Consider the following 15306-nt stretch of genomic DNA (forward strand, 5'->3'; position numbering starts at 1 on the left):
ATAATTAACTGGAAATTTACTAGCAAAATGTGCTGTATTTTTCTTTGTGTGTTAGTCATTAGAGTAATTCGTTTACTAGAATATTAAGAAGTTACGACAATTTCGTAGGTCGTAAGCGTAACAAATTACTATAACGATCTATCCGTTTTCCAGGAAATCTTTGTGACAGAAGGTAAGATTATTTTATACGCCGGCGAAATTCGATCGAAGGGAGTATAGTACAAAGTTTGGAAGGATGTCCCGTTCTCAACAAGCATTGTACATTTGCTTTCCCTTACCCATACCAAAGACATCAGTATTTTGATGCTTGGCAAAGCTGTGCCAGAGAAAGCTATTTATATATTGTTGTCTAAATGTTAACAACAGAATATTCTGCTGCAAAAATTTGTTGGTTGAACTGTAATGCACTTTTCCAAACTGTTGGTAATAGAAATAAGGCAAGTGACCACAGGATCACATTCCAATGCTGCTTGAAACTGATGTAGAAAACTTGACAAATACTACAATCGGTACAGGCCTATCTGTTGGTAATTTCATTCCAGCATTTTAGGTTTTTATCAAGTGCAATTTTTGTTGTTGTTGGAATCTTCCTATTGTGCCATATGTACTATGGAAAATGTCAACGTCTACCTGATTTAGAAACAAAATTGTGTAGTTTGGGTTGGTGTAGCTATTCGAATTTAATGTGAAAATTTTTTAACCATTTAGCGGTACACGAATTCGTTCGCAGTATATCCAAAACTCGTTACCTTTGTGACTCCTAGTTATGCTTCCAGACAACAGTCAGACTCAGAAAATGGCAAGTTTTCCTAAACGGTTTACCTGTTGTATATTATGTAAAATTAGAAAAATTGTCAAAGAGTTTGTGAACAACAACTTTTTATAGTAATGTATGATGCCTGGGAGAATTGTTTTGTCATGTTGATGTTGAAAATAAAATTTAGTTTGATTATAAGATGTTTGTGTTTCTTTGTGTGTGTATGTGTGTCTGTGTGCACGTGTGAGTTAGATCTTGTATTTCATTAATTCCAACACCATCATTTTTAATATCGTCACGAATTCTTATTTGTAACACGGAACCAAAATGATATGGCCAATTGGGGGAAAGAAAACCGTAATGCGCCTCGATAACAGATTATTGTAATTGGGAATACAAAAAACATTCGGATAGATTTTTGCTACATCTCTCTATATTGCAGGTGATCGACAACAGAAAAACGACAAGACAAGACAAGCATCTTTGGTCGGACAAGTCCCTCGTCCCTGCGTCTGCTGACCGCAGTCGATCTCACGGACAAGTTTCATACGAATCTGTTTTTTGTTGCCTCGTGGTCCCTCGTCGTCGGTTTGTTGTTCACACAGGCCCCGTTGTACATAATGGCAACTATGACATTTTAGCAATAAATCTTTTGTTGACGCCTTAAGTTGTATTTAACCAAACATTGAATCGTGCAGGGTTTCTAAATCCGCTTTTCTTTGTTTAATTCTCTCCTGGTAAAAAGAGGGAAATATATGTTTTATCTCTATTTTTAACTTCATTTTTATTCATTTACCTGTTGTTTTCTGTACTCTTCATAATCGGGATCATCTGTAGGTAGTTCGTCTCTACACACCGGACACGTGTTGGTCTGAAAATTAAGTTGGTCATTGAAAATCTTATATTTTTATGTAAATTACAGTAAAATATGCCTTTATGAACTGCTTTTAATTTCATTAAGATTATACAGACTAGAAAAAGATCATTTTTGGCAATCGTGATTAACATATTTTTGGAAAATATCAGATGTTTGATTTACACGCTTTAATTTTCTAAGTAATTTTTCGTTTCTTATAATATACGTAGCCTTTTCTAAAGAACTGGTTACGTGGAAATTTATTATTTTTCTGACATTGCACTGCTCTGTGAAAATTATTTTTAGTAAAAACAGAATCAAAAGGCAGATTTCACTGTATATATAAAAGAATGTAAAATATACAATATTGAGCCAAGGTGATATGCAGGATGCGTGGAATAAATGTTGACAAGGTAACTGCTTTCCTATGTCACCTTCTTCAAACTCCTTCATGCACACGGGGCATTGTCTGTCTATTTAGGAGCAAAATATATTAATTAGAAACAAACCGTAATTAACGTGCGAAAATTCAATAGAAATAACACTTAAAACAAAAATGGTAAATGAATAATGTTATAAACTTTGTATAATTTGAATAATAAGTGTAACTGTAATTGATATTTACTAGAATAGTCTAAGAATGATCTTTTAGTTGACATTTTCCTGGTGCTCATTATGGCAAAAACTCGATTTTCAAAAATTAAATATAAAAACAATACAAAATTTTAAGAAATTTGGAAGATGATATATATCTATGGAATGTAATTAAAAATAATGGTAAGTGCCTGTGAAAATAAATGGTTACAATGCAACGTAAATGAATTCACTTTCGCCGCATAACCGACTGCCATTCTGTGCTAAAATACAAAAGAAAATAGTGTACGTGATAGACGAAGAATGAGAAGTTTTTAGAATACTGAATTAAGATAATTACTAATTTAGTACGAATGCGTGCGTGGATGCGGGTATAATGTAACAAAGTTCAGAATCCTCATGTTGAAAAATGTCCAACTGTTTTGTAAAAAAAAATTGTAATAAAGTTATAATTGATGTTATCAGAGTTTAAATGTGCATTTTCATTTTTCTGGTGTTTTCAATTTAGTTTTTAGTCATAAAACTTCTTAGCCATTTCAAATAAGTAAATTAAGCCAAAGTCATGAAATTGAGAAAAATATTAAATTGTTATCATGGTTCAATTGTAAAGTTCTAAGATGACATTAAATCAATTACTGCTATTTTTTTTAATGTTATTCAAAGCAAAATGAAAAAAATTTTTTACATAAAAAAAAACACAAATACATTGATACTTGCCAAATTTTAAAAAATAAAGAGCACAAAATGAGGTCATTGAAGAAATTTTAATTATTTTTATTTAATAAATGAAAACAATCGCACCTTTTGGGAAATCTGTAATCGTTTTAAGTTTCTCCACAAAAGATTTTGATGCCGGAGGATGAGACCTGCCATCACCAAAAAGCCTGAAAATGGATTTTGATTATTTCATATTTTTAATATTGCATTTCAGTTTATTTCTGTATTTAAAACTCCACCTTCTGGATATTGAGAGAGTTTTTATCATCATTTCTTATCACTTAAGACATTACAATAAATAAATACAGCATTGTGAATAAATTTTTGAGACAAAAAGTAAGCAAAAGGCTTTGAATAAAATTGCACTTTTATTTTAAACAAAAAGTTCGTTTTCAGATAGTATAAGAACATTTGATATGGTACAGATGTAAATTTAGTATATATTTTCTTACACTTTTGATAAAAAATATACTTATGAAAATTAATAATATGGCCAGGGTGATGATGATATATAAAAATATTCAATTGAATAGAACAGACAATAAATGTTTTTGTTGCCCTGGAATTTTTACCTCTATGAGTCAAAGATGTTAGTCTCCAATAACGGGTTGACCCCTCCATAGAGACCATTGTTCCCGAAGTGTGTAAAAAGGATGAATTATGAAGATTTTGTTTCTTCTATTTTATTGAATATTTTTACTCTTGTGGGATTTTAAATCAATTGGATAGTAGATGAAATATAGAGAAATAGTCATATATAAAAGTTCTTATTGATAACAATTTTTATAACATTACATCACACTGTCATAATGCTAGAAGTTTTTGCTGTTAGTTTTGTTTTTGTCAAAATATTTATTTCCCATTAAAATCAAATTTACCAAATATGTTGAGAAACATAGATTGAAATTTACAATTAAATTTGATGTCTCAAAAAATTCTCTCTTGAGAATTTTGTGGGTCCTCTTCCAAATATGAACACAAAATATACTTTTCTAAAAATGTTTTTAATGAATTTGCTCTTTACCAGACATTAAATGTGTTAATACCTATGTAACAAATTGACTGTATGAGGCAGAGTAGATTCATCTCTAACTTATAACTGTTTATTAGCAATTTTGGTTTATCTATTTTGCAAATATATCAAATAAAAAAAGAATGCCACATCATCATATACTCTCGTTGACAAAAAGTCCGCACATCCAAGAGGAGGCATTGAAATTGAATGGAACTTTCTGACATTAGTATAGTTTAAAGGAACTTTTATTACCTTGTAGGACCTTCTGTTGGCTGGATACATGCAGGATATGGAGACATATGGGCACCGTATGCTATTCTGCATTAGATTTGCCTGTATATATTGCAATTGCCATTCCACATACTTCACACTCGCAGGTTGTCAAAATTGACACTGCATTTGTTCCCACAAATTGCCTGATGGACAACAAATCTGGATGCTAGGCAAGCTAAGGAAGTATGGTAACATGCAGGGCCAATGATATGAGTAGACAATAGCCTCTGAATATTTTATAGGATAAATTTAGTAATTTTCTCATATTATTAGGATAAGTACTTTTGGAAGGGTTTGTTGTAAAAACAAAGACGAGAAGCTACAGACACAACAGTATAAGTTTTTATTCATTGCTCCATTAAATTATTAATTTCATGTACAGTGCATTCATAAAGCTTGCCTTACTTTATTATTATTTACTATCTCACACTGGCAATGTGATGGAGACATTGCGTGGAAATCTCATGAGCAGTTGAACATTATCTTGCAGGAAAATGGCTGTTTGCAGCCTAGCCACAAAATGCAACATATAAGAATGCAAAATTTCCTGAATTTAGCACTGTTGCCACCAGTTGTCCCTCAGACCACTACTAGGGATGACTGTCATACAAGACTGTTCCCCAGACCGGTTTGCAGAGAATGGAAGCAACACTTGACGGTAAAGGTAAGACTGAAGTTCTCATCACTGATCCTCCATACTTTAATACATTATTCATCCATTCTTAAACAGAACCAGGATTCATCACTAAATACAATATGCTGCCAGTTAATAGCGGTCCGTGCTTGTCCGAAGTCAAAAATGTCAGAGTGCTCGTGGCAGATCCACAGCAATCACCTTGCATGCAAATTTGTCTCTGCTAGTTACCTGCCAATGGTACCGGATGAGATGGGATTCTGTAGTGAGGCTTCTACCTATCTGTGGATGGAGGAAAAAGACTAATGCAGCTGTTCATAATTGTCTCTCAATTAAATGCCATCTCTCCTGGTGATCTGTCCAGAGCAATCAGGCCACATTCAAATGGCAAGCCTGCATGTAGTTATTGACTGCATCATTCAAACATGTTCGGCATTCAAAGACTCCCAACAACAAATATGCTGAAAATTCTGAAGATAGCATCTGCAAGCCTTTTTATAGGATGCAGGGTAGCAATTTTAAGGCAATCTGGTATTGCACCATAACTGTAATTATTTACATATCTACCTGCCAAATTTTTCAGTAATTGGAAAAAAGTTATGCACCCAGATTGAGTTGTCAACAAGTGTGTATAAAAACTGATCTAAGAGAATGAAAAGCAAATGCAACACAAAACAAATTAGAAAAAATCAAACTTATTTCTTAAATATAAAGAATAATTTCACATATCGCAGACTAAGAGGAAATGTATTCTTATAAATCAAAATTTTTAATTTAAAAAAATTGTAATTGTTTTCTCTCCTTAGCAATGATATGTTACTTAAAATATAAATATTACGCATTATTTCTGTTAAAAATTAGGTTTAGGTATTGAGACAGTCATTAGATTCAATAGCGTATAGATAAATAACTCGTTAGTAACACAAAACACGACGGTGTAAGGATGATAATCTTTAAGAAACAGTAGTAGTAAATAGTTCATTGCCAATTAAATACAGGTTAGTTTTGAAATGCAACACCAACACTATATATTTGCAATGAAGTAAAAATCTACATACATCAAGGAACACCGGGGATGTAACAACACTTTCTGGAACCTTTTACCGGTGTTAGACGCAAAACGAAAAAATTTCCGTTAACGTTCTGCACGGACCAGCTGCATCGTGAAGCATTCGATTTCGGTTTAAAAATAACTCGTTCTTTTATTCGATCTGCGTTCCTCGTTTTTTACCGTCTGAAGAAGAACTACAAAGTTCGAAAACGTTAACGGAAATTTTTTCGTTTTGCATCTAACACCGGTAAAAGGTTCCAGAAAGTGTTGTTGCAATGAAGTTTTTATTAAATTGCTACTGCGTGTAGACATTCAATATATATTGAATAATACAAATCTGCCTGTTTGAAATTACAAAGTTATTAAATCAAAAACATCATAACATATTCTATGTAATTTTTGGAATGAGAATTTCAGTATTGGGAAAACTAGCCTTAATAATTTAATATTGGATTGTTATTTTTCAATTTTTGCAACCTTTATCTATTCTAAGTTAAATAGCATCTTGCATTAGATGCTATGTATGCTGATATTTTATGTATTATATTTACATTAGATACCTAAAGATGGCTAATTACATTATTAGCCATCTTTTACAGTAACCATTCTCAGTGCTTAAGGTGCAATGTCAGAATGGTTATTCTTTTGCAACTCTGTCCTTTTGATTGGCAACCTGAGATCATTTGATATTTTGATAATCAATAAGAATTTTTTAAATATTTTTTTAGTAAAAGAAAATTACAATTAATATCAATACTTGATTCATTGTGATTTTAAGTTTTTATTAACAAAATTGTTTCCATAAATTATTGTTTATTATTATTATTCAATAAATTATTAAAAAGTTTCAGTAAAATATTACTGAAACTATTTTAAATTAGATTTAAAAATCATTATTGAATAAAATCATAAGTCTACATATTTTTATTTATAAATAATTATTTTTGAAGAGAGTATTCCTATTTATATCAATTGTCAAAATATTGGCTTAATGTATAAATAAATCACACCACCAATATCAATAACCAGCAAAAAGAAGAAAAATTTTCATCCCAGAGAGCGTTACTTGGGTTGGCCTAATTCCCTGCAGCAGTATTTTGTATCCAACATGCACAACTCTGCACATGCTCAATCTAATCTAAAAATGTTCTATTCTAAGAAGATTTTCCATTTTAATTTTTTGTTCTTCTGTTATATGTTCTATCAGTTAAACCTTACAACGTCCATTATGCACGGAAGAAAACGTTAGTTATGGTAAGACTTTTTGTTCTTTTTGCCGATTATTGATGTCTGTGGTGTGATGCATTCATATTTTGTTAATTTTTTTTTCATCATTTCTGCTATTTATTATATCAAACATCTCTATTATTATTATTATTATAAAATAATTTTTTTCCCTGTATTATTCAATTACTGATACAATGAAATATTTCTAAATGATTATCTTAGGTATGGATTTTTAACAAATTTATCAGTATTGCACAATAGCTTCTGAACTGTGCGGGATCAAAAGTGCATTGCAGTAGTAAAAGTCAAATAATGCAATTGCACTCGTTCGTCGTGAGAGAACTATCCAATGTGTCGATTGTCAGTTTTTGTTGTGGGATCATAACGTAGCGTGTGACTTAAAAACACTTATAATGCTAAAGAATTAAAACGGTTTGTAAGAAGAAAGCTTATTACTACATTCTTTATAAGAAGATATTTAAAATATCCATCTATATATTTAAATGTAAAAAATCATATGTATTTCTTTCTCTTCATTCTGAAACTTTGTAATCTTGTAATTTATTAATATAGCCACCCTTTAATTTAATATTTCCATTACTTTTTTTTTTATTACTGTATTTGATTCTAAGATGCAGTTTTTTAAACCAAACTAAATAAATGCTTTTGGGATAACATTTTTATTTGCATAAAATAAAATATTTCCCTTTCTGTTAAATATATTATTGCAACATATAATGATAATTCTGTATTAGTCTTCTGTATGAAATTATTGAAATGTTATATTATCAATATCTGTGCTAAATTTCTTGAAAATTATCAAACTGCAAATTAATTCTCACTTATCTTAAACAAATTTTTTGTGCTGAAAATTTTATCTTTTTTATAATTAAATGAAAAGTAACAATAGATATAAAACTATTTCTTTGAATCTGAAGTAAACCTGAAATTTCTTATATCTTCCTTAAGATATGTAATTTTCTCATAGTGACTAATATTGTGCCATTATGCATGCTACTTTTAAATTTCTTTCCTCATCATGATCGTGCGGTACACATATAACAACGCATATTTGGCCACACAATTTATTTGCATATTTGGATAATTACAGATGCAAAGGATAAATACAGTAGAGCATCGATTATCCGAAACAATTCGGGACCGGGGTTGTTCGGATAACCGATCATTTATGAAAAAATATATTAAACACAAAACTGTACTGTATATATTTTGTATCACACCTCTTATAAATACATACCTTATATAAAGTAGTACATTAAAGTAGGCATACAGTTTAGGTTGGGAGGAGGAGGAGGAGGAGGAGAGTGCTGCAGCACCACAGTACTAGTGGAAATTTGAATTTACAGACCGGAACGCTTTCGGTTAACCGGTGTTTCGGTCGATCGGTATTCGGATAATTGACGCTCTACCGTATATCAGTTTATCGTAGGGTCAATGTGGGTAAATATGAGACATACAAAATAAAGTTGTGAAATTTGACTTAGTATAGGACAGATCAAACATAAATTAAGTTTATTTAGTGCTTTTTAACATAACTTTTCTGAATGAAAATGACTATTTGATTTTATTGAGTCTTTTTAATTTTTAAGAAACACTACAAAAATAGGTGCAAAAACTTTTCTGTCAGTTTAAGTAACTTTTGCTCTGTATGTCTGCAAAAGACACAGATATTTAATTAGAAATTTGTATGTAGTATATAAGCATAGCTTTCGGCCGCTAGTTGTTTTTTAAAGCATATATCATCATTTGTCCGAGTTTTGTGCATTTCAAAACGAGATAAAAAATGATACACATCAGATTTTATTTATTACTTTCCACGAAACTTTTACTTTAGTTGTGCCATATTATAGTAAAAATATTTCTTTGTTCTTATAAGTTCGAAGTCATTATTCTTGAAATAATAAAGATGCCAAACAATTATCAGAGAAAAACTAAAAAGTAGGATCAGTGTGGGTAAATATGAGACTCTTCGAAACTGATGAATATTTAATCTTATCTACTTCTAACTATCATGGAGCAATGTTTTATACAAAAATGTCTTGCATTTAACCCGTAGTACCTCAATATTAACCTGCCCGTTGGCATAGGCAAGTCCTTACGGTGATATAACGGGTGTCTCATTTTTCACCTCCCGGCGTCTCATATTTTATCTTCAAAAGGTAAAATTTTGAAGAGCAAAAAATTTTTTTCCCTAACGTTCCTCATACATGGTGTTAAAATCTAATGGAGTATTCATTTTTTCTGTATGTATTTTTTCTCCATTAGATTCTAACACCATCTGTAGTCCTCGAGTATTTCTCTTTGTAAAATACTGATCCTAACAAATGCCGTTACAAAAGTTTTGAAAAGTGTCTCATAATTTACCCACATTGACTCTACATCATATTTTATGTTACTTTTTCATTAAGTATCACCACACAAATGCAATCTTCTTAAATTTTGTATTAATCGTTAGCATTGTTTCCGAAAGCATACGTGTATATTAATATTTTTTGAAAATTTTTAAAACAAATTATTCTATATTACTCACTGTTCATATTCAATCTGGAATTCGGCAGCCAGTCCAGAGTCCAATAATAATCTACAAGAAGACGATAACGTAATTAAGTGCTATTTTGCTATAAATACTTATTAGATATTTTAGAAAATTTTTGTAAAACACACATATTTTAAGTTTGTAACTTTTATATATATAAACAATAAACAAAACAGAGGCATGGTCAGTAAATCAACTGTTTTGAAAATTTAACAACCAGAAGAGATTTAGGTTAAATTAATATTGCAAAATATCTGATTTCGAAAAATCATTTACGACAAAAAATGTAATTCGAAGCTAGTCTACACCATCCGATTGCAAAATTTTCTGTCTGTAATAGAAGAATGGTTTAGCGCTTTTTCTATTTTGTAAAATTAAAAAAAACGATTTTCCTGGACGAAATCTCGGCCCATCTTTTGTTACGTCACGGAGTCATTAATTCCAACAAAACCATGTTTTACGGTCATTTATCATCTGCCAAATGCAATTCGAACCCGCCATTAACAAGCCGACGGGTTCCGGTTAATTTTTATTGTACTTGTTTTGCCGATTATAGTAAACAGATCCCGGTTCCATCATTTGTTTTGATCATAAGGTGGAAAATTTTCTCTTAAAGTAATCTTACCTGACCAAATGAAGGAAGTTATTGGGCGTCTCTCCAAACTCGCAGTTGTGTTCGTCGAAATACGAAGACATTTAAAAACCCGATGGAAACCGACAAATAATTCCAAACGACCCACTGTATGATACGGCAATATTTACCGTGAGATTTAAATCGCTGGAAGCCAAGTGTTGCCAGCTGGGAGATTCTAACGGAATTCGTTGTCGGAAAATAGCCAAAAAATAAAATTTATTTATTAAAATACGTATAAGAATCTTTTATGTAACGTGACACGAACATTGTTTAACTATTGAATTTCAGACGACATACTGTACTGTACGTTGCAATTTTTGATACAATCTCGCATCGGAGATGTTTTCCTGTAGTTTTTATTGCCGGGATTGCCTGTGATTACAGATGCGCGTAGCCACGATAAATCGGCCAGCCGTGATCTAATATCGACTGACGTCGCACGGGACGTCGTCCTAGGTCGAAGACGAGGTGAAAAGAAACGTGGATTGCTTTAAAAAATGGAACCGTCTGGACCTGGCAGAAGGAGATCGTTTTTTCACATATTTATTTAGATGTAAGTGAATTATATCGCGTGTAGTTTTTATGCCCGATTTAGCGCTCAGTGTGTTATCACGCGCGATATGGTCGAGCGTTGCTGCTGCTCGACTAAGTCTACATCTGCATGCTTTATCCTCTTCACTTTCCTCGTCGATTAAACCCGCTGCTGCAATTCAAAATTAAACATATTTGAACTTGAGTTTAAAGCGTGTATACGTGTCGCAACGACGAGTACGATTGGGGAACTGCAATTCCCGGATGAAAACAACAGATTTTTACCGATTGTGTAATCTAAGGATGCGTTCAGAGTTGTGAACCGGCTTAGGATCGGACATTCGGGCCATCTGTGACGTCACTGGTTGAAAGTCAACATCTGTGAACGGAAATCGTTCTCTGGGCTAAAACATGACAGACAAGAAGCAGGTTGCTGGCTTTATTTTGCTTTGCTCGAAAGGGCTTTAAATGAAAACAAAGGCCCAGTTCTGATGAGTTCAGACACGCTCTTCACCCCAGCGCAGTTTTTGTTCTGGGATTGTACTTGGCGAGATGCACGCTGTCGTCATCTGTGTCTTGTGTATCTATAGAATATGAGCCTGCCTTTCCTCAAAACATGTTGCATGTTGCAGCTCATTTCGAGTACGCGAAAATAGTGACTTCCGTCATCTTGGTCACGTGACACGGAGACGAGGCCCAAGAGCGAGAGATCGGATCGTGACCACATTGCCATGACTCCTCTGAATGCATTGGGGCGTCTCAAGCTTTAATCTTGAAAACGATGTTCCACGCTCCGAGTGACTCGGTCGAATGGTCTTCAACTCTGAACGCACCCTAGGTGTCTGTTCGGAAATGCTTACCGATCGGTTAGTTGGTAACAATGAATAACGTCATCGGTAGTAGGTAGGTCGTTCACTTTTGAAGATCGGTGAACCCGATAACAACTGGTAAATGACTAGAAATTTTATAGGTAACGTTTTAAATGAGCCCTGGTCTAAGCGGTCGAACCGATAAACATTTCCAGAAGAACAGACCTAAGTCGTAGTCTTCGCACCCAATTTTCCAAAAATGTCGCGGCATGTTCGGAGCTTATAAATTTTTCATTACACTATACACCGAAGAGACAAAATATTACGACCATCCGCCTAAACTATGACAAATCTTCCTGCGAAAATACTTTTTATCAGGCGAAGAATGGACTCTACAATACATCTTCCTGGTGTCTGATAATGAGACGTTATCGGCAGATATTTCTATGAGTTCCGCAGCCGAGGCACAGCGGGTCGGATTTCCTTTTCCAACACGGTCCACAGACACTCGATTGGGTGAAGATGTGGGAAAATTGTAGGCTAGGGATTTTTTACGTTCCAGAAACCATTTGTAACAATCTGGACATGGCACATTATCTTGTCGGAAAAAGGCACTTAACGCAGTTACCATAAATGGATGCGCTCGGTTTACAGTGAGGTTCAGATAAGTGATGAATGTCAAAATTTTCTCTACACGAATGACTGGACCCAGGTTTTTCGGCAAAACCCAGCACAAATCACACTCTCTCTCCACCATCTTGTCGTTCTACCCGGCCGTCCACGCGGTGCAACAGAAAACTCAATTTGTCAGGCCAGAGAATTGAGGCAGGCTTGGGTACTCGAAGTGGTTTGTGGGTACGCAGCTCCATTCGCAAGAAGGTTCGACGTAGTATGTCGGGACACATTACCCTCAATACGTGTATCGGAAATGTAAACAGCAGATTGGCGACTCTGCCTTAGTGATGTTTTATTTATACTGTTCTCTGACATGAGTATTTGCTGTGTTTTCATTTCATTTAAGTAACATGGACCTAACGTCGCGGAGGCGGTCATTAGCGTGATAATGTTTTGGCTCTTTAGTGTACATAGAAATAAATTTCTAGTTGACTTTTGTTGGCCTTGGATAGTTTTGACCGAAAATAAACTAGGAATAAGAGATTCATTGTCCGCTTCTGTTGCACTGTATTGTAATTGTAGAAAATTCTTTCTATGTTTTAACTTAGTTGTTAGTGCGGGTCTTCGAGTAGCAAAACGGAATCCCTATCCCAATAAAGTATTCGCGTAGTTTTTGAGTTTAAAAATGGATACCTCGCGTCATACGCTACGTAACAATGAACGGCTTGTCAAAATTTAACAATTCGTTAATTTCCGATTCCGTTCTAAATTTTAATCCGTTCATTCCTGATTAAATTTTGTAAGATTCTAATAAATAATTTATCTTTCTAGATTTCGAGAAGAATGAATATTTTGTCCATAAAACTTTCGGCAAAATTATCGATACGTAAGTAAATATGCATGATTCCTTTCATTTTAATATTATGTTATCGAATCCGTAACTTAAAGAAGGCCTTCTCAGTGCCTGCAAGGCGGAGAAAGTTAAAAAAAAAAAAAAAAATTCGCGACGGAATTCCAACCCTCCCAGCTTCGTTGGTTTTGCCTTCCTGTCGGCCCACCCCTCTATTTCCTCGCTTCGCTCACTTGTTCAAAATTTTCGTCAGGATTTATCGATTCCCAGTCAAGCCATTTTTATCTGTTTTTAAGCAACATATTATATATATATACAGAATAGATTTCTGTATCTATTCCTATATTTTATAAAGTTTCGTGTTATTCTGTATTATCATTGGCCGGCCGGATAGCCGAAAAGAGCAGTCAATGCGTCGGCCCCTCACTCTGGAGACGATGGATTCCGGAAAGAAAATTCTATTAATTTTTCGTTGGTAGTCTTTCTCGGATACGTGGGACTGGCCAAATCTGCAACGGATATAAAAAAAAGACTCTCGGAGTCTACTTAATGGGTGAAATCGTGGTTTCGTCGATGGTTGGCAATTACGTCACGCAGACTTATAAAGTATGCGTAACGTAAGAGCGGAAGGCGTGACGTAATTGCTTGGGATTGGCCTCTCCTCCTTTCAGAATTCTTCGTATCGTGTCCGAATGCGTTTACGTCATTTCCGTCTTTTTCGTGTCTTATTTAGAAGTTTTTCGTCTTCATCGATCGGACCGGTTCTTGTTACGAAACAAAATAGCCGATTTATGAATAAGAATCGATAATAATAAAAACATTTGTTTCGATAATTTCTATTTTGTTTGATAATTGAAAGAATTATTTAAACTATTCAAAATTTTTCGCCAGGATCTAAATTTTTATTTCGAAAAAAAAACTTTTAAATAGGAATATGAAACAGCGGACTAATGAAAAAAATCGCCGAAGGTCATTAACGAAGACATTCATTAAAAAGCGAACAAAATAATTTCCAAAGTTTTGGATTTTCGTCGATAGATGGCTGTAGAATAGATTTCTTCCGTATAGGTACCCTTCGGCTTATGCCCGAAACACGTTAAAGAAGTAATTTTACGACGCTTCGAGTCATTATTTAATTTTAGAATGCTAATGTTATGGTTTCACTTGTTAAAGAAGCTTTAAAACAATTAATAATACACTCGCTATTGATCAATAATTATTATATTTACGATTAATTTCGGATAACGATTGATTCATTCGAACAAAATGGCTGTCAAAAACTATACATTATATTTTGTAACGTTATAATTTATACTCGATCGTCGATTGGTTCAAATCCGCGCGTGTCGATTTCTACGACCAATAATCTCACCCCGTTATAAGTTTAAATCGAAGTTATTCATTCAAATTTTTTGTTTACTGATGATTAAATTTAGAAACTAATTAATGTTTTCACCACAAACGACGATTCTTCGCTCTATTATATACGTAACGATTGGTTTATGGTCGTCCCTCGGGTCGTCACGCTGTATAGTAAATTCGTGTCTGGCTGTATATCCGTTTATTTTTAAGCTCGAAATAGGCCAATTAAATTTCTAAGAAGGTTTCGGGTCAGTCGAACGGATTTGCATTTTCGTAGACTGTTTAAACTTCGATAACTTTTGCCATTTGCCTGGTTATTTTTGAAAATTCTCGAAGCAATTTGACTCTTAGGAATCGGGCGATTAAAAAAATCATAAAGATTTATGTCAGAGATAATTTTTTAATTTATTCGTGAAAATTAGCGAAAAAATTATTGATTTTTTAGCTTTTCTATCATTAACCTACTTTTTAAAATCGAAATTCCTTCGTTCGTGACAAATTTTCAGATTTTTCTGAAAGTTTCCGTTTGAACTGAGTTTTGTTTCGTTTTCTGTGACAAATTTTAGATTTGTTTGTTACGTCATTTTTCTATTTCACGAAATGTATTTGATTAGAATGTAACGTATTGTTAAATGGTTAAATTTTCAATTATTTTCGTTACTTTCTCGATTTTCAGGAATGAAATAATGAAGTTAAAATGTATCGAGATAATTCTCAGTTTTTGTGTCATAACTACACACTTATTTTAAAACAATTAATATTTTAACGTTACGTTTACGTGTAATTCTTTTATATTTTAAATCCAGAATTATTTTCCTAAATTC

General features: G+C 33.3%; 2 protein-coding genes across 8 annotated transcripts in view; one reads left to right on the top strand and one right to left on the bottom strand.

The window, feature by feature from the left end:
• LOC136979433 (RNA-binding protein squid-like) overlaps positions 1–2668 on the top strand; it is a 61919-nt gene extending 59251 nt beyond the window's left edge. Inside the window, exon 7 of one of the 3 annotated variants that reach the window (XM_067275417.1) lies at positions 709–2668. In XM_067275417.1, coding sequence (XP_067131518.1) covers positions 709–764 — 56 coding nt within the window. In that variant the 3' untranslated portion in view covers positions 765–2668. Of the gene's footprint in view, positions 1–153 lie in introns of all 3 variants that reach the window. The other 2 variants (XM_067275418.1, XM_067275416.1) reach the window with 2 other exon arrangements.
• LOC136979436 (E3 ubiquitin-protein ligase RNF181-like) lies at positions 1027–10456 on the bottom strand. 5 transcript variants are annotated; one of them, XM_067275427.1, is made up of 6 exons: positions 10307–10456; positions 9676–9726; positions 3009–3091; positions 1977–2086; positions 1554–1628; positions 1027–1491 (listed from the first exon to the last, which is right to left on the bottom strand). In XM_067275427.1, exons 1-6 carry the CDS (start codon positions 10375–10377, stop codon positions 1432–1434), a joined length of 450 nt encoding a protein of 149 aa, XP_067131528.1. In that variant the 5' UTR covers positions 10378–10456; the 3' UTR covers positions 1027–1431. The 5 variants fall into 5 exon arrangements, 4 of the variants coding, with proteins under 4 accessions (XP_067131528.1, XP_067131527.1, XP_067131526.1 ...); XM_067275426.1 differs by having other exon boundaries at positions 1977–2089; XR_010881385.1 differs by having other exon boundaries at positions 1554–2089.
• Positions 10457–15306: the final 4850 nt, after the last annotated feature.

This window comes from Centruroides vittatus, unplaced genomic scaffold (assembly GCF_030686945.1).
Source record: "Centruroides vittatus isolate TY-2023 unplaced genomic scaffold, ASM3068694v2 contig_620, whole genome shotgun sequence".
Lineage (NCBI taxonomy): Eukaryota > Metazoa > Arthropoda > Arachnida > Scorpiones > Buthidae > Centruroides > Centruroides vittatus.